General features: G+C 43.6%; 1 protein-coding gene across 1 annotated transcript in view; it reads left to right on the plus strand.

Moving 5' to 3' along the window:
• Positions 1-2,932: 2,932 nt before the first annotated feature.
• zdhhc13 (zinc finger DHHC-type palmitoyltransferase 13) overlaps positions 2,933-24,904 on the plus strand; it is a 60,569-nt gene continuing 38,597 nt past the window's right edge. Inside the window, exons 1-4 of the mRNA XM_034159481.1 lie at positions 2,933-3,042; positions 10,354-10,577; positions 18,130-18,252; positions 24,515-24,592. Coding sequence (XP_034015372.1) covers positions 3,019-3,042; positions 10,354-10,577; positions 18,130-18,252; positions 24,515-24,592 — 449 coding nt within the window. The 5' untranslated portion in view covers positions 2,933-3,018. The remainder of the gene's footprint in view (positions 3,043-10,353; positions 10,578-18,129; positions 18,253-24,514; positions 24,593-24,904) is intronic.

Consider the following 24,904-nt stretch of genomic DNA (forward strand, 5'->3'; position numbering starts at 1 on the left):
GACCATCGGAACCTGGAATACATCCGGACCGCTAAGCGTCTGAACCCCAGGTAAGCCCACTGGTCACTGTTCTTTGGTCGTTTTGACTTCCGGATCACATACCGCCCCGGGACCAAGAACCAACGGTCCGATGCACTGTCCCGGGTGCACGAGGAGGAAGTCAGGACAGAGCTGTCAGATCCACCGGACACCATTATACTCGAGTCCGCTATCGTGGCCACCCTCACCTGGGACGTGGAGAAAACCGTCCGGGAGGCCCTGGCACGGAAACCCGGACCCGGGAACTGGACCAAAGGACAACAAACTGTACATCCCACCAGAGGCCAGGGCTGCAGTCCTGGACTTCTGTCATGGTTCTAAGCTCTCCTGCCACCCAGGGGTGTGAAGAACCATGGCAGTGGTCCGGCAGCACTTCTGCTGGCGTCAATGGAACCCGACATCCGGGAATATGTCCAGGCCTGTACTACCTGCGCCAGGGGCAAGGCGAATCATAAAAAAGGACAAGGACTCCTCCAGCCGTTGCCTGTGCCTCATCGCCCCTGGGCCCACATCGGCCTGGACTTCGTCATGGGCCTCCTGCCGTCCCAGGGCATGACGACCATCCTCACGATACTGGACCGGTTCTCCAAGGCGGCCCACTTCGTGGCCCTCCCGAAGCTCCCGACGGCCCAGGAGACAGCAGACCTCCTGGTCCACCATGTCGTATGTCTGCATGGGATCCCGAATGACATTGTCTCAGATCGTGGTCCTCAGTTCTCCTCACAAGTCTGGAGGAGTTTCTGCAGGGAACTGGGGGCCACCGTGAGCCTCTCGTCTGGGTACCATCCCCAAACAAATGGACAGGCAGAGTGGGTGAACCAGGAACTGGAGCAGGCCCTCCTCTGCGTGACCTCCGCGCACCCGACGGCCTGGATCAACCATCTGGCCTGGATCGAGTACGCTCATAACAGCCAAGTGTCCTCTGCTACCGGCCTCTCCCTGTTTGAAGTGTGCTTGGGGTACCAGCCCCCAATGTTCCCGATTGTGGAGGGAGAGGTCGGTGTGCCCTCGGTCCAGGCCCACCTACAGAGGTGCCATCGGGTGTGGCGCATGGCCCGCTCTGCCCTGCTAAAGGTCCGGGCGAGGGCCAAGGCCCATGCATACCAGCCCGGGCAGGAGGTGTGGCTTTCGACCAAGGACATTCCCCTGCAAGTGGACTCCCCCAAGCTGAAGGACCACTTTATCGGACCGTTTATGATCCTCAAAGTCCTCAGCCCGGCCGCAGTGAAGCTGGCAGCTTCACTGCGGATCCATCCAGTATTCCACGTCTCCCCGATTAAACCACACCAAACCTCAACCCTCTGCACCCCTGGACTGGCGCCGCCTCCTGCCCGGATCATCGACGGGGAGCCTGCCTGGATGGTTCGCAGGCTCCTGGACGTCCGTCGAAAGGGCTGGGGGTTCCAGTATCTGGTGGACTGGGAGGGTTACGGACCCGAAGAGTGCTCCTGGGTAAATAGGAGCTTCATCCTGGACCCGGCCCTCCTGGCTGACTTCTACACTCGGCACCCCGACAAGCCTGGTCGGGCACCAGGAGACGCCCGTTTGGGGGGGGGGGGGTCCTGTTGTGTGGGCCGCCGGAAGATGAGGTACTGCTGGCCCAACACCAGAGGGCGCCCTGCCTGAAGACGGGCTTCAGGCACCAGAGGGCTTAGTCGCCTCTCAGGAGCAACCAGGAGCACCGGGATGACAGCTGTCACACATCATCATCATCATCGCACCGGGATGACAGCTGTCACACATCATCATCATCACCTCCCTCCATATAAGCTGGGCAGTGACTCCACCTCCCTGCCGAGATATCAGCTTACCCAACAGGTAAACCTCTCAGCCGTCTCTGTGCCGTACGCACATATTTGTTTTCAGGAAGAAACTGTGATATTGCTTGACTGTTTGCTGGGTGTTCGCACACCCACCATAACCTGTTTGTTCTTCCCGCCAGCAGTACCAGATCTGACAGCTGGAGGCAGTGGCCACCTGGGGACTCAGGACTTGGTGGCTCCGGTGTGTTGCAGGTCTCCGTTGGCAGTGGAAGCCATGTGGGGCCCGGCTCTTCTCTGGACAGGCGTCTCCTATCCTGTAGCCTGCCCACACGCCACCTGTGATTTAATTGACTGTTATCTAAAAGCAGCATCTGTATTCGATTGTGCACATTTCACAACATTAAATTGTTATATTTTGGCATTTCCATTGTCCGTTCATTTACGCTCCCTGTTGTGGGTCCGTGTCATTTCACTTTCACAACAGAAATGTGGGGTGAATGTAATCGCAAAGGTATTACAAACAACATCCTTATAAACTTACTTGTATGCTTTTGTCAGCCAATCAGTGCAGTGTGACGGCGAACTATGGGGGCCGGTGATGAACACATTTAAGCAGGTGTGTAAGCAGCTCTCAGTTGAATGGAGTCAGAGCTCCATCTACTGGACAAATGGTGCAAGGACATTTTACATTGCCAACACAAACATTATTTCAATAACTGTTCTGTTTATGAGAAATTATCGGCATTGTATCTGCAAAATTTCGGCCGATAGTGAGTACTTTGAAAAGGGCTTACATCGGCCGATAATATCGGCCGGCCGATATATCGGTCGGGCTCTATTTAACACCTAGTCCTATTATGCATACCTCCAAATAATTTGCATACTATGAATTATTAATATTGTCATATATTTTCTAACAAAAACAAAGTCAGTTTTTACAAACAAACCCACAATTTGCACAAAATATACTCTGATATGAACAGTAATATTTTTTATCTGTATGTTTTATTTTAAACATTGTTAAATGTAAAGAGTCTCACCTCTGTGGTGTGTTAATACTTTAAAATTTCTGCTATTAGTGTTTCTGAGTTCTCTCTTTAGCACTTGTGGCAGAAATTATTCTAGAACCTTTTATTTTGAAAAGCCAGTGGTGGGTGTGGTGATTGTAGCTGTGGCCTCCACGGAAACAAACTTACTTTTTGCTTCCTGCAGTAACATGGACTGGACGGAGGACAGCGATGTAAGTGGGCTTTGTTTTTGTATGTATGGAGGGTTATTTTATATTCTCTGCTCTTGTGTGCAAATCACTATCGTAATGCCGTTTATTTACAGGCTTTTAGCATTAGCCAGCTTCATGTTAGCAGGTAGTAGCAGCGTTAACGTGGAGTGGACATACGGACACGGCTAATGCTAAAGTTTCAGGAAATCCATCGATATCTGTTATCGTGCAGGATATTATAATCTTATCAGCAGCTGTCAGGTTTAACACAAACCTTATTTCTTCATGTGGCCTTACCTGAAATTCCGCCACATGTCGCATTATGTTGGATGATTACTGTATTTATTCATTCATTTATTAGCTTGTTTTCGCTTTATTATCAATAAGAGTGTTAAAGTGGAAACTTCTCGGCTGTAGTGCCTAATATGTTTTGCAAATTCACCCTAAAAACACTTTATAACATTTCCTCAGTTTACCATATTCTCAAGTTTTTTCATGAGACAGCTTTTCCTTGAAGTCTATCTGGTCGAGGCGATCATCGTCTTACCAGAACAATTTTTATGTCATGTCTATCTGGTCACTCATCATTATTTTTTGCAAGATACCATACAAATATTGGTTAAAAATATTTAAAATATATTTGAGCTTTTAGTTGGAATCAGGTGCCATCAAGTGTTCAAATTTGTGATCATTAACTGTTTTAAGAGCTTGGTAGTCATTTTTGCTCAACAGTGTTTTAGAAAGCCAGTCTAGCCAATTTGTATAAATTTGTCATTATTATTATTATTATTATTATTATTATAGTTTTTTACTCTTTTGTTGTTTATTTATTTGCAATCTATTTATTCATCTTTGCTGCCTCTTTTGTAGTTGTTTTATCTAAGGACCACAATGGAAATAAGTGTTTTTACTTTTTTGTGTTGTCCTTGAAATTCTGTGATAAATGTATTATATAGGCATATGTTCTAACATGGTATTTTGTTGTATGTTTTATATAGAATTTGTAAATCAATCAATCAGTCAGTCAGTCAGTTGCTGTGGATGATAGAGTTCAGTTCTGGACTCTTGTGGTTAAGAAATTCATCTCGTAATGTACATATCAGTCTTTTTTTGGATTAGTTTGTAACTATGATTCTAATTTAATTACATTTTTGCTGCAAATCTCATTAGTTAATCGTGTGAAATTTCTGACCGTATAATATCAGGGTCACGGTGGCAAACTATTTAACCGTTTCACATTTGGCTGTGTTACTCCGCCCCCTGACCAGAGTTCTGATGAGATGTCATTCCTGTCGACAGATCAGCTCTCCACGCAACTGTGCATACACAATATTGTCAGGACGCGGAAGTGTTGATTTATGCAAGGAGACACACAATTCGACAGAAGACTGGCTGTGCATGCTACTATGCAGATGTCATAATGATGCTGTTAGCTGAGCGTGTGAGAAAGTTGCGTACCGACGCTGCCACAGAAATGGGTGAATTTGAATTGAATTAATTTATTTTGGCACACAAACTCCACAATAACAAAAAACTGATACACAAGACAATTTCACAGTGACATGTGTGACCCCAAAAAAAAAAAAAAAAAAAAAAAAAAAATATATATATATATATATATATATATATATATATATATATACTCATTACCAACCCCCAGAGCAAGCACACAGTCGACAGTGGTAAGGAAAAACTCCCTCTGATATACTGAGGAAGAAACTTCAAGCAGACCAGACTCTAAGGGCTGACCCTCACCGACCGAATTACCTATAGAAACATAAACCATAAATGATGGAATTAGATTAGAATGGGAATAACCCCCTTGTGTTTGAAGATTTGCGGATGTGCATGTTGTTATATGGTTGCGAATATCCGTTTTATGTTTATAAAGATCAATTTGCGACCGTATAACCAGCATGAATATCCGCAAATCATCAGACACAGGGTTATTCCCTAAAAGTAAGCCCCTTCAACTTCTTCCTTGTTTCACTCAGGGTTGCCATAGCAGATCTGGACAGATAATAAAAATGAGATGTGAAATTTCAACTTGTAAGCTTGGGTTCACATCAGAGACACAAGCCTGCATTTCATGTGTTTTCTTGTAGTCTGGTTTATGTACTACTACACCGTAAAGCTGTGACTGGTGATACAACAGTTGGGCTATCCCCAGTTGATCTAATCACAGCCAGCCTATGACGTCTTCAGAGCTGTCAAGGGTTTCTTGAAGCTTTGATCACTGGTCTCCTTTTGCACTGGTCTCTTTGAGAAGTGAGCACTAAAGATTGATTTACCATACAGTTTGTATTTTTTTTTTATGATTGAGCTAAATGAAATCCAAGACATATTCTATCATTTGGAAATGTTCATGAATGTGTTCCCTCACTTGTCTTAAAGAAAACTAGCTGGAAAAAAAAAGATGATTATATTAAAAATGATATCCTGGCAAACTGATATGGATTTTTATTTATTTGTTTGGTCGTGAATTTTGTCATGGTAACCTTAACTATGTGTTGGTAGGTTATTGTTACGGCAGTGACGTGACAGCCTAACCCTTACACTAACTTTGACCTCAATCTTAATAGCCCAAATAACTCAAATCCTGCAGAAATACATGACGCTAAAGAATAAGTGAAACAAGAAATGTTGGTTGATATGAAGAGTTAAAAAAATAGTCTTCCATCAGCTGGCAACACACACTGAGTCACTAGAGATGGGTATTGATAAGATTTTATCGACATCGATGCAATTATCAGTCCGAATCTTTAGCGATTCCCTTCCCTCCAGTGAATTTTCTGTGTACAAAAAGTAGACTTTACAGGTTTTCTATGTCAGCATTTTATTGAGTTTTAAAGTAAATAAATACGAAATTGGTCACTGGATCCCTGATCTCTGGACATAAATAAAAATAAATCTGTACATGGTCACTGTTTCCTAGATCTCAGGGACAGGTTCATCCAGGAGTCAGCAAGGCCTTATTTAGGACATTGTTTTGGTGATTGAGGATGTCCTCATCTATTGCAATAAATATTTCAGAGAAAGGCAAGAGCTTCTCTCAGAATTATAAAAAGTTTCTGTTAGAAGTATTGGAAACTTGATAATTGTCCATGTCTCCCTTGTAAAAGAGATCTTGATCTCAGTGGGACTAACCTGGTTAAATAAAGATTAAATTAAGGTGGGAGGGGGAAGTTTTGGCTTTTTTTAAATACTTGAAAGACACTGAATTCGAGGATTTAGTACTGCTATAACAGACTGATCCAGAAGGTGGCAGCAATAAAGATGCCGGCTGCCATTAAATGCCACAGAAGAAGTGGGGGTGTGTTTGATTTATATCACAGGAGTGTGTTTTGAGGTTGGAGCGCATTTCTGGATTTCTTGAATGCCTCAAGAAACCACACACAAAAAAATGCATAAAAGTACTTAATTTACTCATATTTGTTGTTGTCAGTCTGGGTAAATAAATAGGCAGCGTTTTTCCTGCGTTCTTTATTTGGTAACACAAGTTTACATATCAGCCAAAATAGTGCCAATACAGATTTGTTTGTCAAAGGCTCATATCAACCGATCTTATTGACCAACCAGTATATCGGTCAGGTTGTATTGACAAAAATCCTTACATTTAGTTTGTCCAGTTACTTTTGGTGTCTGAAATTGCAGTGATTGTATAAAAATGGATGCAATCCCTTAATGGTTAATGTGATCCTTTAATTATTTTAAAATTAAAGCTAACAGTCTACACTATAGGCTTTCTCTCAACTCGGTTGTGACGTGTACAGAGGGAAAATTACAAAAAAAGAGGTGTTGCTGTCCGAATACGTATGTAACAGAATATAAGCACAAAGGTGCCATTGCCGCTGTCAAGTCTGAAAGGTAGAACTGCAGAAAACATTTCCCCGAAGTCCTGTGTGCCTGCAAAAGGTAGTCGCTCATGAATTTGAGCACCTGAATGTCCTGTTGCTGTAACCATGTATGATGGCATATGCTTCTGAACTATAGGCTAGTGGTTAAGAAAAGCTACTTATAAAATTTTTACCCATTTTCTTGGAGTTGCCTATGATCCTGGCAGCTGGGTCATCAAACTCAGACTGGCATTTCATGATGTTTTATCCATATGGCCTTAAAACTCTGAGTTAAAGACCTTGGGTTTGACTTTTCAGCATTACCCAAGGTTAAAGAATATGTGACCAATGGAAAGAGGATATGACTTCATGTTACTGGTATTATAGGTATTTATGTGACAAAATAAATAAATCATTGTAATTTGATTGGCAGTTTGTATGCCATGTGACTTTTTTTTTTTTTGTCCAATTGTATGGTGCTTCTTTGCTCCATTTGTTTCATTCTATTGCACACCTCTATTAGCTTTTCCTAAAAATTCTTCCATGATACGAGTAAGCTAAATCCAGCAGCTGTAGTGTTTGTGGAGACATCTTTAGCAACTGTAGAAATGCTATCAGATGACAAATTTGAAGTTTGTATCACAAATTCTCACTGAGGAAAGCAGACATGTGCCACACACACACACACACACACACACACACACACACACACACACACACACACACACACACACACACACACACACACACACACACGTCACATATAGCAAATGAGTACATTATTTAGTGAGCCTACTTTACTTGCTAATAGCCATGGTGGCAAATATAAAAATGACCTTCAAAATTGTGGTCAAGCAAATCACATCAGTGAGCAATTTCCCACAAAGTTGCATGTTCTCATTAGGGCAACTTGTGTTGTTTGAGCTGCTAATAATTGTCCATGACAGTTTTTCATGGTAACGGTTGCAGCCTGCTTTACTTTTTTCATCTTCCTTGATTTTAAAATGTATCCAAACAGCTGACCAGCTAATAGTGCAGCAGATAACTGAAGCAGTCCTTCACATGGCAATACAAGCACCAGATTTGGCATGAAGGTTCTTCATAAATCAGTGTTTGAGAAAAAAGTGCTGGCCACGGTGAAAATCCAATATGACAGCCAGGTAGGGGTCAATGAAGAATGACTCAGCGTCAAAATTTAAAAATGCTCCAATCATATTGAAAGCTATACCAAATTATGTGTCTGATCACAAAGATTCCAAAAAAGTATAGTTTGGTCTGTCTATGACTGAATGTTATGGGGTAAAAACAGCAAGAATGGTAAGAAAGGTCAGTTTCAGTTTGCACAGGAGTCAAAAGTTAAAGTTGCTCCAATTTAGGTAGAAAGTGGTGCAAAATATTGGTTGAACTAATAGGATTAATAAATTGAATAGTTTTGAGTGTGTTGAATGCTTGGTTTGCAGAGTAAATGTCAATGTTGACGTCCATTGGATTCTATGGCATATGACGTATGTTACCCTGTAACTTGACAACTAAGCATGACACATGGTGCAAACTATTCCTTTTTAAACCCCTATTAACTCAACCAATAATTTGCATCACATTTTACAAAAATTGGAGCAACTTTAACGTTTTACTCCTGTACAAACTGAAACTGACCTTTGTCACCATTTTTGCTGTTTTTAGCTCATAACGCCATAACATTCAGTCATAGATTATGCAACCTATATCTTTTTGGAATATTTATGATCAGACAAATAATGTGTTATACTTTTCAATATGATTGGAGCATTTTTAAATTCTGATCCCTGTGTAATTCTTCATTGACCCCTACCTGGCCACCATATTGGATTTTCAAGTGGCCAGCACTTTTTTCTCGAACACTTCAGACTTCAGACAACTTTATTGATCCCAAAAAAGGGCAATTACATTTACACTCCAATTACCTCAGACAAGATACAGCAATTAATCCACAATTATTACTTGTTTACCATAATAATGGCACACATCCAAATTAAAGACAACACATATACATTTGACATTGTTTATGTGCACTGAACTTGAAGTAGTCCATCTTCCAAATTGAGGCAAAGTGGGTGAAGGCCGCAGCAGGAGGGGCCTGTGCCGCCCAGCCTGGGGGTTGAAGCAGCAATAAAAAAACGCGCTGCGTTTGAGGTGGCAAGGAGGAAGCCAGGGTGGGGGGGAGTGGAGAGACACGGGGGGGGGGGGGGGTAATAGGGATGGAGGGAGGGAGACATGCGTCGTGTGCAGATGAGTTAAATTCCTGTCAATTTCTGTCTGTGTGTAAAGTCTGACAGTTTCTGTCCATGTGTGTGTAAAGTCTGATGTTGCTAAACAACAGCAGGCTGGGGGGGGTAGATTGGGGGGGGGGGGGCGAATTCCTTCACCAAGGCTGTAGATCCTTCTGGGGGAACAGCAGGGAATTTGGCCTTCAGGAGCCGATAAGGCTGCCATGTTGATGTTTGGCGGAGAGATACAGAATTCTATTTACTGCACCCCTGACCGTTGAGAGTCCAGATTTATGAAGAATATTCTCTGGTCCTCAGCTATAGAATTCCTTTGCAATGCAGTGATTTGCTCCGAGATTGAATCCATTTTGCATTTGAGTTCAAGAATTCATGCAGTCTGAGATTACACAGCATTGCCCAACTCATTAATTATGACGGACTGATGAGGGGACAAGATTCTGGGAGCAGCCGTCTTACTAATATTCCTGTGGGTCAGGGCAGCGCACAAAACAATCAGCACCAAACCTCCCACCATAAAAGCGAATACGAATGAATCCTCAACGTCTTCCACAGAGAGTGGAGCCACATGTCACACTCCATTCTCTCAACCGTCGAGAGCAAAGCCCTCTGGGTAGGTTCCTTCAGGGCATGCAAACCCTGATCTCCTTGTCGAAAACAAATGGTGTCAATGGCGTTGAGAGACCAGCTGATCAATTCCATAGTTAATCCAAATCATAATTTGAAGAATTCACAGTCTGGTGAAGCTGGGACTTTGAAGGTCGGAGCAGAGATAGAGAGCAGAAAGGAGGAGAGGAGAGGGGGAGGAATGCGACCGTCCTTGCTGGAGTCCAAGCTGTTCTCACCTGATTTATGAAGAACATTCATGCCAAATCTGATGCTTGTATGACCAAGTGAACAATTCTGGCCAAAAGTCATACTTATCTGCTCCACTATAACAGCTAACTCTCTCTTCCACCTTCTGTACTCTCATTACAGTAAGTACTATGAGTACAATTACCAGAGGTAGAACAGCCTGTGTTAACATCAGCATCATTGCATCTCAACATGAGAATTTTGCAACATCCATTTGTGACTTTGCAATATCTTTTTTCAAATGTGATAAGCAGTAAATGCTGCAGTTCAATTTGTGATATTATTAATCTGTACAGAGTGTAATTTGGATTTGTAGCTTTGTATTTAACCCATTTTGGAAACAAATCTTTCGAAATTTCCTACTGTATGTGTTGTAGAGCCAAAGCCACATGGACGACAGCTGTCACCATGGACACGCAGGTCATTCCCACAGTCATGGACCAAGGGCAGCAGGGTTTGGCGGGATGGCACATGGTTTTGTGCCTGCTTTCCACGGACAATTCGGCAAAAGTGCAGAGCAGGCACTAGAACCCAATCAGCAGCCAAAAAAACGGTCGCACATGGACGACAGCAGCACCTGGGACATAGTGAAGGCTACACAGTAAGTGATACTATATTCACTCTGCCGTGTGGTGGTTATTTACTGTGTACTAAAGAGAGATTTATTTATTTTGTAATGAGCAGGGGTGGTGGCCAAATGGTTAGTGCCCTTGGTTTCAGTGCGGAAGGTTCCTGGTTCAAACCCCACCCCTGCCACATATCTCCATGTAAAGTGGAGTTGTGCCAGGAAGCACATCCAGCGTAAAACGTGTGCCAATTCAACATGCAGATCCACCTCGGATTTGGTGTAGTGAAAACAAGGAAGCAGCCAAAGGGACTTACTATTTATAATGGCTGTGGCATGTGGAAGTGTCATTCCATCACATGGGTCCGCTGCCTGCTTTTGCATTGTCACTGCAGATTTTTGATTATTGTGATAAACATCTGTTTGTAACCCCCTCTCCTTCCCCCATATCTGCTTAATTTTGTCATTTCTCATTGCTCAACCACAGTGTTTCCACAGTGACTCTGCCTTCTTTATTGTCTCCTTTTCCCAGGTTGCACCTGATTAAATTGAATTCTGAGACCTTGATCACTTGTGTGTGTGTGTGTGTGTGTGTGTGTGTGTGTGTGTGGGGGGGGGGGGGGGGGGGGGGGTGGTAGTGCTGTTGCAGAAATATTATAACATCCATTTAATGTCCTCATCAGCAGGATGCACTTGTGAATGTTGTGATGAATTAATGAGCCACTGCAACTTGTGTAAAGTTGGAGAGAGAACAGATGTACCTGCAACTTGGATTTAAATGCCTCAATGGACTGTCTTGTCTGGCAACATGTGCTGGTGCTACCTACTACAGTGTCCACCATGTCTTGGGTCCTGGATGGCAAACATGCACACAACTGGTCAATTGCTACTATTCCAAAAGTTGCCATCTATCTGCTGCAGCCAGGTGAAACACGGGCATCCCCTTGGCATTTTCTAGTACAACCCCTGGCAAAAATTATGGAATCACCGGCCTCGGAGGATGTTCATTCAGTTGTTTAATTTTGTAGAAAAAAAGCAGATCACAGACGTGACATGCCATAGGTATTAAAGGCACTGCGCTGCGGTGGTTTGAGTCATATTTATCTAATAGATTACAATTTGTTCATGTAAATGGGGAATCTTCTTCACAGACTAAGGTTAATTATGGAGTTCCACAAGGTTCTGTGCTAGGACCAATTTTATTCACTTTATACATGTTTCCCTTAGGCAGTATTATTAGACAGCATTGCTTAAATTTTCATTGTTACGCAGATGATACCCAGCTTTATCTATCCATGAAGCCAGAGGACACACACCAATTAGCTAAACTGCAGGATTGTCTTACAGACATAAAGACATGGATGACCTCTAATTTCCTGTTTTTAAACTCAGATAAAACTGAAGTTATGGTACTTGGCCCCACAAATCTTAGAAACATGGTGTCTAACCAGATCCTTACTCTGGATGGCATTACCCTGACCTCTAGTAATACTGTGAGAAATCTTGGAGTCATTTTTGATCAGGATATGTCATTCAATGCGCATATGTAGGACTGCTTTTTTTGCATTTGCGCAATATCTCTAAAATTAGAAAGATCTTGTCTCAGAGTGATGCTGAAAAACTAATTCATGCATTTATTTCCTCTAGGCTGGACTATTGTAATTCATTATTATCAGGTTGTCCTAAAAGTTGTCCTAAAACAGAGCATATCTCACCCATATTGGCCTCTCTTCATTGGCTTCCTGTTAATTCTAGAATAGAATTTAAAATTCTTCTTCTTACTTATAAGGTTTTGAATAATCAGGTCCCATCTTATCTTAGGGACCTCATAGTACCATATCACCCCAATAGAGCGCTTCGCTCTCAGACTGCAGGCTTACTTGTAGTTCCTAGGGTTTGTAAGAGTAGAATGGGAGGCAGAGCCTTCAGCTTTCAGGCTCCTCTCCTGTGGAACCAGCTCCCAATTCAGATCATGGAGACAGACACCCTCTCTGCTTTTAAGATTAGGCTTAAAACTTTCCTTTTTGCTAAAGCTTATAGTTAGGGCTGGATCAGGTGACCCTGAACCATCCCTTAGTTATGCTGCTATAGACTTAGACTGCTGGGGGGTTTCCATGATGCACTGAGTGTTTCTTTCTCTTTTTGCTCTGTATGCACCACTCTGCATTTAATCATTACTGATTGATCTCTGCTCCCCTCCACAGCATGTCTTTTTCCTGGTTCTCTCCCTCAGCCCCAACCAGTCCCAGCAGAAGACTGCCCCTCCCTGAGCCTGGTTCTGCTGGAGGTTTCTTCCTGTTAAAAGGGAGTTTTTCCTTCCCACTGTTGCCAAGTGCTTGCTCACAGGGGGTCGTTTTGACCGTTGGGGTTTTTCCGTAATTATTGTATGGCCTTGCCTTACAATATAAAGCACCTTGGGGCAACTGTTTGTTGTGATTTGGCGCTATATAAATAAAATTGATTTGATTTGACATGACACAAAACTAAAGTCATTTCAGATGGCAACTTTCTGGCTTTAAAAAAAACACTATAAGAAATCAAGAAAAAAAAATTGTGGCAGTCAGTAACGGTTACTTTTTTAGACCAAGCAGAGGGAAAAAAATATGGACTCACTCAATTCTGAGGAATAAATTATGGAATCACCCTGTAAATTTTCATCCCCAAAACTAACACCTGCATCGTATCAGATCTGCTCGTTAGTCTGCATCTAAAAAGGAGTGATCACATCTTGGAGAGCTGTTGCACCAAGTGGACTGACATGAATCATGGCTCCAACACGAGAGATGTCAATTGAAACAAAGGAGAGGATTATCAAACTCTTAAAAGATGGTAAATCGTCACGCAATGTTGCAAAAGATGTTGGTTGTTCACAGTCAGCTGTGTCTAAACTCTGGACCAAATACAGACAACATGGGAAGGTTGTTAAAGGCAAACATACTGGTAGATCAAGGAAGACATCAAAGCATCAAAACAGAAAACAAAGCAATATGTCTCAAAAATCGAAAAATGTACAACAAAACAAATGAGGAACAAATGGGAGGAAACTAGAGTCAACGTCTGTGACCGAACTGTAAGAAACCACCTAAAGGAAATGGGATTTACATACAGAAAAGCTAAACAAAAGCCATCATTAACACCTAAACAGAAAAAATCAAGGTTACAATGGGCTAAGGAAAAGCAATCGTGGACTGTGGATGACTGGATGAAAGTCATATTCAGTGATGAATCTCGAATCTGCATTGGGCAAGGTCATGATCCTGGAACTTTTGTTTGGTGCCGTTCCAATGAGATTTATAAAGATGACTGCCTGAAGAGAACATGTAAATGTTCACAGTCATTGATGATATGGGGCTGCATGTCAGGTAAAGGCACTGGGGAGATGGCTGTCATTGCATCATCAATAAATGCACAAGTTTACGTTGATATTTTGGACACTTTTCTTATCTCATCAATTGAAAGGATGTTTGGGGATGATGAAATCATTTTTCAAGATGACAATGCATCTTGCCATAGAGCAAAAACTGTGAAAACATTCCTTGCAAAAAGACACATAGGGTCAATGTCATGGCCTGGAAATAGTCCGGATCTTAATCCAATTAAATCTTTGGTGGAAGTTGAAGAAAATGGTCCATGACAAGGCTCCAACCTGCAAAGCTGATCTGGCAACAGCAATCACAGAATGTTGGAGCCAGATTGATGAAGAGTACTGTTTGTCACTCATTAAGTCCATGCCTCAGAGACTGCAAGCTGTTATAAAAGCCAGAGGTGGTGCAACAAAATACTAGTGATGTGTTGAAGCGTTCTTTTGTTTTTCATGATTCCATAACTTTTTCCTCAGAATTGAGTGATTCCATATTTTTTTTTCTCCCTCTGCTTGGTCTAAAAAAGTGACCGTTACTGACTGCCACAATTTTTTTCCTGATTTCTTATAGTGTTTCTTAAAGCCAGAAAGTTGCCATTTGAAATGACTTTAGTTTTGTGTCATGTCTGTGTTCTGCTTTTTTTTCTACAAAATTAAACAACTGAATGAACATCCTCCAAGGCCGGTGATTCCATAATTTTTGCCAGGGGTTGTAGCTGGGTTATTCCTTCACAATACAAGTGATGCACCTCGTCCGAGTCTTCCTACACTCAACAAAAATATAAACGCAACACTTTTGGTTTTGCTCCCATTTTGTATGAGATGAACTCAAAGATCTAAAACTTTTTCCACATACACAATATCACCATTTCCCTCAAATATTGTTCACAAACCAGTCTAAATCTGTGATAGTGAGCACTTCTCCTTTGCTGAGATAATCCATCCCACCTCACAGATGTGCCATATCATGATGCTGATTAGACACCATGATTAGTGCACAGGTGTGCCTTAGACTGCCCACAATAAAAGGCCACTCTGAAAGGTGCAGTTTTATCACACAGCACAATGCCACAGATGTCGCAAGATTTGAGTGAGCGTGCAACTGGCATGCTGACAGCAGGAATGTCAACCAGAGCTGTTGCTCGTGTATTGAATTCTCTAATCCTGTTTATTCCAGTTAAGTGTTACGAAGGTGTCCAGTGTATTGCAGGACAGACAATCTGGACAGACAAACGCATACACACACTTTCACTGACAACTACGGACAGTTTGGAGTTGCAAGTTCAGCTAATTAGTTAGTTAATTAGTTCAGCTAAAATGGAGCACTCGGACCAGACAGGACCAGGTCGGATGTGAACTGAGTACCTTCTTGATGAGAGGCAACAGTGCTAATCACTAAGCTTTTGTGCTGCCTTTGGATCAGCAAAAATAAAACAAGACTTGAAAGTCTTTTTAGAAAATATGAAGATGACTTCATCTGAAAGGGTAACAATAACTGCTTCTATAACACTTTCAGATAAACACATCAATCTTCCTGTGCAGGAACACCGTTCAGCAATAGTTGGGAATTTTATTTTTTTCTAGACCTGACTGGACTTTAAGTAACCTTGGCTCCACCCACGTGGAAGATGCCTTGCGCACATTCTATCTTCAACTCCTGATATTTCAGAGTGATTCTTAACATGATTGGACCCCTTGGACCCTGATGTGCCTCGACCTCATTGATCTGAGTGAACCTGCTTGTGCCTGTACCAGTTTTCCTCGAGTGGTGCAGAAGGCAGAGTTGTGTATATACACAGTTTGTGGGTGGCACTGGCACAGGCTGCCTGTTTTGAACACACATCTGCTTTTTCCATGCTCACACTTTGATTTCCCTTCACCTCTACATCAAGATTTATGCAAATATTACTTTAAAAATACGTCACCGTGACAGTAAGTCTGTATATCACACTACACCTCAGTTCATATGCATGATGGACTGTGGTGGAGCATTTACCCCGCTCACTGTAAATAATCTACAGTACGTCCCACAGGTTGATAAATTACTTGTGTGTGTGTATAGTGTGTGGCGACGCATGTGATGAGTAGGTTCAGAATAAACTATTAAAAAGGTGTCACCTTTGAAACACTTGTGGACCTGACTATAGTTCTGTAGTTATCAAAGCTTAATGCACAAAAATGCTAAGTAAATGGACTGCATTTATACAGTGCTGTTGTGGTCAGAATGCTTTACAGTGATGCCTCACATTCACCCACCGTTGCCAGGGTGGTGTCATGCAAGTTGCTCACTGCACACCAGCAGCAACTTGGGTACTATGGACCTTTTCCAAAAGTGATTTTTCTTTCTTTTTGTTTCTTTTTTCTTTTTTTGTCCCCGTTTCTCTTTTGTTCTGTCGGGGATTTGAACAGTGGGTCCTTTGGTCACAAGCCCACCGCTTTAACCATTTGACTGTTACTATCACTTGACCACAAAGTGCGTGGTCAAAGTGTGTGGGGCTGGTGGGCAGACATTCTGTATGCACTGTAAAATGACAACATTGACTTATGTTCTTATCTTCCCGGCTGGGTCTCTGATTACCTGAGCTCGATGCCCAAGTAGAGCCTATATATGGGAAACGCTGCTCTAACAAATATTATGCCTAAATGTGACATGTTATGGCACTTCTTCCTCTCTCATCACTGCCTCAAATACACTGAGAAATCAGACTTCTTATATCTAAAAAGGAACAGTAAAATAGGAGAGTAGAAAAGAGTAGAGTAGAGCCACATAGGTGCCTGGTCTTGAGAACCAGGGATGGTAGGTTAAAAAGCTTTTTTATCCCATGGGAACTCTGTCTACCCACCCAAGCAGCTCAAGAAAAAGGTATATATAATAAGTAATAAGACATCACAGGAGAAGATTATCAAACACAAAGGAACCAACTATTTTGTACGCTATGATGAACGTTGCTAAGGCTGGCTAGATAAGCTAATGTTAGCTGTTAGGTATAACTAATTGTATCCCACTCCTCCAATATTTACTTAAACATAATAATATTAAAAAGGGGGGAACAGGAAAAAGTGTGTAGAAATGTATATGGAGACATAAGTACATATATTTGCAGAAAAGAGGAAAAGCGGCGGCCGTTTTAATCACATGTCCAATCAACTGAATTTAGCCCAGGTGGACTCCAATTAAGTTGTAGAAACATCTCAAGGATGATCAGTGGAAACAGGATTCACCTGAGCTCAGTTTTGAGCTTCATGGCAAAGACTGTGAATACTTATGAACATTTTTTTAAAAATATAAATTTGCAAAAGTCTAAAAAAAAAAAAGCTTGTGAAAAAAAAATAATTTCATCCATTTTGCAATAACGCTGTAACATAAAATGTGGAAAAAGTGGAGTGCTGTGAATACTTTCTGGATGCACTGTAGTTCATCACAATATCGAGATATTTGTTTACCATTTTAAAAATGCAAAGAGTCACATCCCTACAAATTTTCACATTTGTGTGTATTCATTTGGTGTTGGGTACTTCCTGTGACCTAAGTATGAACAAAACCTAATATGGTCGTTCTCACAGACTGCCTGATTAGAAATGGCTCTTAAGAAATAATTTTACACTTTATCTCCACTGCACACTGTCAGTTTATGCAGGAATAGATACAACTAAACAAGAAATCATGAAATAGAGTAAATAAGTTGTGCACCTAATCAAACTGGAGTATCAGATATTATAGAGCATATGTCAACAAACTGATACAATTTTCTCAATCATACAGGGTATGTAAATGTTATGTTACATAATGTCAATAAATGTGGTCATTACTATAACAAAACAACCTTTATCTGAATCACAACCCAAATTTTTGTGTTGAAGCTGAAAGTATTTGATTTGTTGGCAGTACTAGATTCTTGATCTTTGATTAAATTAAGTCATATTGTAAAGATTAGTGCAAAATTCTTTTCCATTTACAATTTTTCAAACAAGAATTTGATTTCACACTTACAACAGAAAATTTTCATTGTTTTGTGATATTTTATGGTCTTGGGGTTAATTGATCAGTGGCATTAAGTTTTGTTTCTCTTCTTACAGAGCTCTGGTGCCAGAATGATTTTGATTTTAAACCGTGTCTGAAGCGTGGGTTTACACTCTATGTTTGCAGGTTTCACTTGGTTTCTAGAAAGTCTGATCTGATCAGACTCTAAGGCCCATTTGAAAGTTGGTTTTCTATGATGTCCTCAGGTTTGGTATCCTGGAGCGTTGTAAGGAGCTGGTAGAAGCAGGATATGATGTCAAGCAGCCTGACAAAGAGAACGTCACTCTGCTGCACTGGGCTGCAATCAACAACCGCTCTGAGCTGGTCAAGTAAGGCTCCATTTAAACTTTCACTGTGTGGTGTGTAAGTAAAACATTCAAGCCAATGTTCATGCTCATGTGATGGCATCATACCAGTGTGGTATTTGTGGGAAACCTCACAGTCTTTAATTAAGACCTTCCCCACCTTTGAAGCTCTGGCCCCATATCACTTCTTGTGCTCTATACTTCTCCACACTCCTTTGTGTTGCTGTGGTCCTCTTGCTGTCATGGTTAAAAGCAGTGTCTCACCAATGAATCACATTTGTTGCAGGGGACGTGCACAGATAAACTACAGATAGAAATGAATCCTCTTCAGCCCAGGCAAAATTATAATCTTTTAAAAAAACATTTTACAAACTTCATGTCTTGACAGTAACAAGGCTCCCATTTTGACTTAAATGGGAATTGGTTGGTAATTCGTGCAGATGCAGTTCATCCACAGTAGGTTCAATGATGAATGATATGTGCACAAATTAATCATCGGTCTTATCAGACGGTTTCACCATGCAGCAAAGTACAGAAGAGTTGAGAGGGAGAGGATTAACCTACTACCTGAACTGCCATACCAACAACTTACAATATATTGACAAAGATCATGATCATTTCTACAGAACCCAGTATTGCCTATTGTGTTTAGACACATGTTTAGTTACATAAGAACATCTTCAGCGTTTGAGCTACACCATACCAGAATAAACGGCCCTGTTTTTATTACCGGTTTAAGAGTTAGGCATAGTGTCAAGGATGAATAAACATACATAGATATCATATTGCTGATGCTGTGTTCTCACAAGATGAATGGAGTCAAGAACAGTGAAATAATTGTTGTTTTATGAATATTTAAGCTTTTTAAAACTGCATATCACAGACCATAGAACTAGAATGACGGAGGCATGTCGGCGGTGCACATAAAAACCTTCACAAGCCGTTGAATGCCAACAGTTTCAACACAGACACACTTGATTATTAACATCCATCCATCCATTTTCTTCCGCTTTATCCGGAGTCAGGTTGCGGGGGCAGCAGCTCGAGCAAAGCCGCCCAGACCTCCCGATCAGCACACACACACCTCCCCCAGCTCCTCCGGGGGAACCCCAAGGCTTTCCCAAGCCAGCCGAGAGATATAGTTCCTCCAGTGTGTCCTGGGTCTTCCCCGGGGCCTCCTCCCAATGGGACGTGCCCGGAACACCTCTCCAGCGAGGCGTCCAGGGGGCATCCGGAAAAGATGCCCGAGCCACCTCAACTGACTCCTTTCAACGTGGAGGAGCATCGGCTCGACTCCGAGCTCCTCCCGAGTGACCGAGCTCCTCACCCTATCTCTAAGGGAGCGCCCAGCCACCCTGCAGAGGAAACTCATCTCAGCCGCTTGTACTCGTGATCTCGTTATATCAGTCATGAGCCAAATCTCATGACCATAGGTGAGGATCAGAACGTAGATCGATCGTTAAATCGAGAGCTTTTCCTCCCTACTCAGCTCTCTTCACCACAACGGTCCGATACAGCGACCGCATCACTGCAGATGCTGCACCGATCCGTCTATCGATCTCACGCTCCATCCGTCCCTCACTTGTGAACAAGACCCCGAGATACTTAAACTCCTCCACTTGAGGAAAGGACACTCCACCGACCTGAAGAGAGCAAAGCACCTATTTCCGGTCGGGAACCATGGCCTCGGATTTGGAGGTGCTGATTTTCATCCCGGACGCTTCACACTCGGCTGCAAACCGCCCCAGTGCACGCTGAAGGTCCTGATTTGATGAAGCCAACAGAACCACATAGTCCGCAAACAGCGGAGACGAGATTCTGTGGTTCCCAAACCAGACCCCCTCTACACCCTGGCTGCACCTAGAAATTCTGTCCATAAAAATAATGAACAGAACCGGTGAGAAAGGGCAGCCCTGGCAGAGGCCAACATGCACTGGAAACAGGTTTGAGTTACTACCGGCAACGCGAACCAAGCTCCTGCTGCGGTCGTACAGGGACCGGATAGCCCTTAGCAAAGGACCTCGGACTCCGTACTCCCGGCGCACTCCCCACAGGGTACCCCGAGGGACACGGCCGAACGTCTTCTCCAGATCCACAAAACACATGTGGACTGGTTGGGCAAACTCCCATGAACCCTCGAGCAACCGATGGAGCGTGTAGAGCTGGTCCAGTGTGCTGCAACCAGGACGAAAACCACACTGCTCTTCCTGAATCCGAGGTCTCCAGTACTCTGGAATAGACCTTACCGGGGAGGCTGAGGAGTGTGATCCCCCTATAGTTGGAACACACCCTCCGGTCCCCCTTCTTAAACATAGGTCTGCCAATCCAGAGGCACTGTCCCCGATCGCCACCCGATGTTGCAGAGGCGTGTCAGCCAAGACATTCCCACAACATCCAGAGACTTAAGGTACTCAGGACGAATTTCATCCACCCCAGGAGCCTTGCCACCGAGGAGCTTTCTAACCACCTCGGTGACTTCGGCCTGGGTAATGGATGAGTCCGCCTCTGAGTCCCCAGTCTCTGCTTCCTCTTTGGAAGATGTGACGATGGGATTGAGGAGATCCTCGAAGTACTCCTTCCACCGCCCGTCAACATCCCCAGTCAGGGTCAACAGCTCCCCACCCGCACCGTAAACAGTGCTGGTGGAGAGCTGCTTCCACCTCCTGAGGCGTCGGACAGTTTGCCAGAATCTCTTCAAGGCCCTGAACTCCTCCCAGACCCGAGTTTTTGCCTCTGCAACCGCACAGGCTGCGGCACGCTTGGCCTGCCGTACCTGTCAGTTGCCTCTGGGGTCCCACCTACCAACAAAGATAAGTAAGACTCCTTCTTCAGCTTGACGGCATTCCTCACTTCCGGTGTCCACCACCGGGTTCGGGGATTGCCGCCGTGACAGGCACCAGAGACCTTGCGACCACAGCTACGAGCGGCCGCATCGACAATGGTGGTGGAGAACATGGTCCACTCGGACTCCATGTCTCCAACCTCCCCCGGGATCTGGGAGAAGCTCTCCCGGAGGTGGGAGTTGAAGACCTCGCTGACGGAGGGTTCTGCCAGTCGTTCCCAGCAGACCCTCACGATACATTTTGGCCTGCCAGGTCTGACCGGCTTCCTCCCCTCCCAGCGGATCCAGCTCACCACCAGGTGGTGATCGGTCGACAGCTTTGCCTCTCTCTTCACTCAAGTGTCCAAGACACGTGGCCGAAGGTCAGATGATACGACTACAAAGTTCATCATCGACCTCCGGCTCAGGGTGTCCTGGTGCCACGTGCACTTATGGACACCCTTGTGCTCGAACATGGTGTTCGTGATAAACAAACTGTGACTAGCACAGAAGTCCAACAACTGAACACCACTTGGGTTCAGATCAGGGAGGCTGTGCTTCCCGATCACCCCCCTCCAGGTCTCACTGTCACCGCCCACGTGGGCATTGAAATCCCCCAGGAGAACAATGGAGTCCTCAGTCGGAGCGCTATCTAGTACCCCTCCCAGGGACTCCAGGAAGGTCGGGTACTCTGCGCTGCCGCTCTACCTGTAGGCCGAGACAACGGTGAGAGACCTGTCCCCGACCCGAAGGCGTAGGGACGCAACCCTCTCGTTCACCGGAGTGAACTCCAACACATGGCGACTGAGCTGGGGAGCAATAAGCAATGCGACCCCAGCTCTCCGCCTCTCCCCGTGGGCAATGCCAGAAAAATGAAGCGTCCAGCCCCTCTCCAGGAGTTGGGTACCAGAGCCCAAGCTGTGTATGGAGGTGAGCCCGACTATCTCTAGTCGGTATCTCTCAACCTCCCGCACAAGCTCAGGCTCCTTCCCCCCTAGCGAGGTGACATTCCACATCCCAACAGCCAGGTTGCTATGAGCATGGACCGGGCCGCCGGGCCACCCGCCCTCAACCGCCACCCAATCCTCTCTGCACCCGACCCCCATGGCCCCCTCTGCAGGTGGTGAACCCACAGGAGGGTGGGTCCATGTCGCTCTTTCGGGCTGAGCCTGGCCGGGCCCCATGGGCTAAGGCCCCACCACCAGGCGCTTGTGCGCTAGCCCCAACCCCAGGCCTGGCTCCAGGGTGGGACCCCGGCTCCGCCATACCGGGCGACTCTCGGTCCTTCATTTTTTTTTTTTTTACTGGTCATGGAAGCTCCCCCTCTACCTGCCACCTTATCGTGGTGGGGGAGTTTGCGTACCCGGATGATCCTTGAAGCTATGTTGTCGGGGACTTTGTGCTCCCTGTAGGGTCTCCCAAGGCAAACAGGTCCTAGGTGACGGGTCAGACTAAGGCCAGTTCAGAACCTCCAGAACCTCCATGATTATTAACATCTGAAATAAAATGGACTTTCTCAAACAATAAAACCAACAATGACTATGTTTACATGCAGCCAATAGCCCTTTCATAACCGGAATATTAGCAATAACCCGGTTGCGCACGGCCATGTAAACACCCGCAAAAACCTGAATATGCTAATATTCTGTTTTTTGAAAAATCTAACTATAACCCCTGGGTTCCTCCTTTTCTAACCTGAATATCAGGTCATATAAATGCGCATCGGAATATCCCCATAGAAAGGAACATTATTTTGTGTTCTGCGCATGTCCTATCTGCAAGGGATCTTGGTCTGAGTACGGCAACTATTTGTATGCGGCGTGCGCAACCCACCGGACACCACAGAAGCAGAGGTAAACAATCATGGGGAAATCCAGACGGGGCAGCACAGCACCACACTTTTGGAGCGAGGAGGAAACCAAGTACTTCATTAGTATCGTGAAAGACATGAATATAATATCTTTTATTGATGGTAGAAAGTACCGAGATAGCGACATTTACAAGAAGGTGACCGAAAGGTTACGCGAAGCTGGATTTGCACGAACACCAGACCAAATGAAGCACCAGTGGAAGACGTGCGTCGCTGTTTAGATGGGGATATTCCAAATTATACCAATGACCATGTATACAGGAGTAACTCTGTCTGTTAAAGCATGTAAACGGGTTATTCCTAGTGATTCAGAAACCGGAATATTGACCTTATCCCGAATATTAATGGCATGTAAACGTAGCCTGCGATGTGGGATCATGTGGGCTTTTGTCCCCATCCGCTGCCCGTGATCAGCAGACCCTTCAATCAGTCCTTGAAGGTGGTGAGCACACATGGTGACACAATGTTGTTTGTTCGAGCTGAGCTCAACTGAGCTCTATGGCTGTAGATTCGGCCACCAGGTCATCAGCCGCTCACTTGTGAGCTCCACCCTGCAAAGGCCTGGTTCCAGAAGGAGGCCCCAGTTTCCTTAATATGGGAGAGGTGAGCGTCTCCTTACTTGTGTTCATTGTGAAAGGTCTTTCTGAATAGGATATGGCCAAGAGTGTTCTTAGTACACAGTAAAATCACCAGTGTTAAATTAATACTGACATTTTTTCAATTTATTTTCATTTATATAGCGGCAGGGGTGGTGGCCAAGTGGTTAATACGCTTGGTTTCAGTGCAGAATCACAACAGAGTCACTTCAAGGCGCTTCACACAAGTAAAGTCTAACCTTACTAACCCCCAGAGCAACAGTGGTAAGAAAAAAACTCCCTCTGAGGAAGAAACCTCAAGCAGACCAGGTTCAAAGGGGTGACCCTCTGCTTTGGCTATGCTACAGACAGATTACAAAACAATTCACAAAACAAATATATAGGAAAAGCTGTTGGTGCACAGGACAGGAAAGGACAGAGTAGCACCATTTGTACACTGGCTGTGTTAATTTAACACGGTCAGCATTAGTTTTATACTTGTGAGTTTACTATGTAGGAACTGTTTTGTCCACAACCCATTATTCATTTTGTTTGACATGTATAATGAAACCAGAACTTTTTTCACATTGGAGAAATTAGACTTTTTTTTTTAATTACTCAAAATGATCAATCGATTATGAAAATAGCTGACGATTAATGTAATTGTCAATCTTTGATTATTTGATTAGTCATTGTAACGCTAAGGTTTACCACAAAAGAAGTTTAGAAACACTTTCTAATCCCTTTTCTCAAAAAATAGATTAAATTTAACATTGTAGTTTTCACTAATAATGAGAAAAAACAAATTTCCTAATTAAAGAAATATTATTTTAATTGATCCCCACATCATAGTTGCATCATTCCTACTGTTGTCAGAATCCACAAAGTGGGGAAAAAATACGTATGGAATGTGGAAAGTACAACCACTCCATCAACATCAAATATCCCAAACTGTTTGATTTGACTTACAAGCAGTGGTTTGGTTTACACAATGATTTTTGTTATTTCTATCTTTAACAGATATTTCATGTCAAACGGGGCCATAGTTGACCAACTGGGAGGAGACTTGAGCTCTACCCCTCTTCACTGGGCCATAAGGTGACTTTAAGAAGGTTGCTAAAGTTTCCACATTTTGTCTGGTGCAGAATACAAAACTGTTAGATACTTAATCGTAACTTAACCCTTTGCCAATCTCCATCAGAAGTCTGAATGTTTTGGTCAGTGTTTGTCGTTAGCTGTGTTTACATGGACCCTAGTCATCTACTTTTATTCAGAAAGATTGAGAATCTGAATGGAAATATCTCATATAAACTCTTCGATCAGAATGAAATTGGTCTGTCTGATCAGATCGGCAAGGCTGGGTCAATCCTTTTGCATTCCATTTAGGGGAGGTAATGGTCTAGTGGTTCA

The sequence above is a fragment of the Thalassophryne amazonica genome, chromosome 2 (genome assembly GCF_902500255.1).
Source record: "Thalassophryne amazonica chromosome 2, fThaAma1.1, whole genome shotgun sequence".
Taxonomy (NCBI): Eukaryota; Metazoa; Chordata; class Actinopteri; order Batrachoidiformes; family Batrachoididae; genus Thalassophryne; species Thalassophryne amazonica.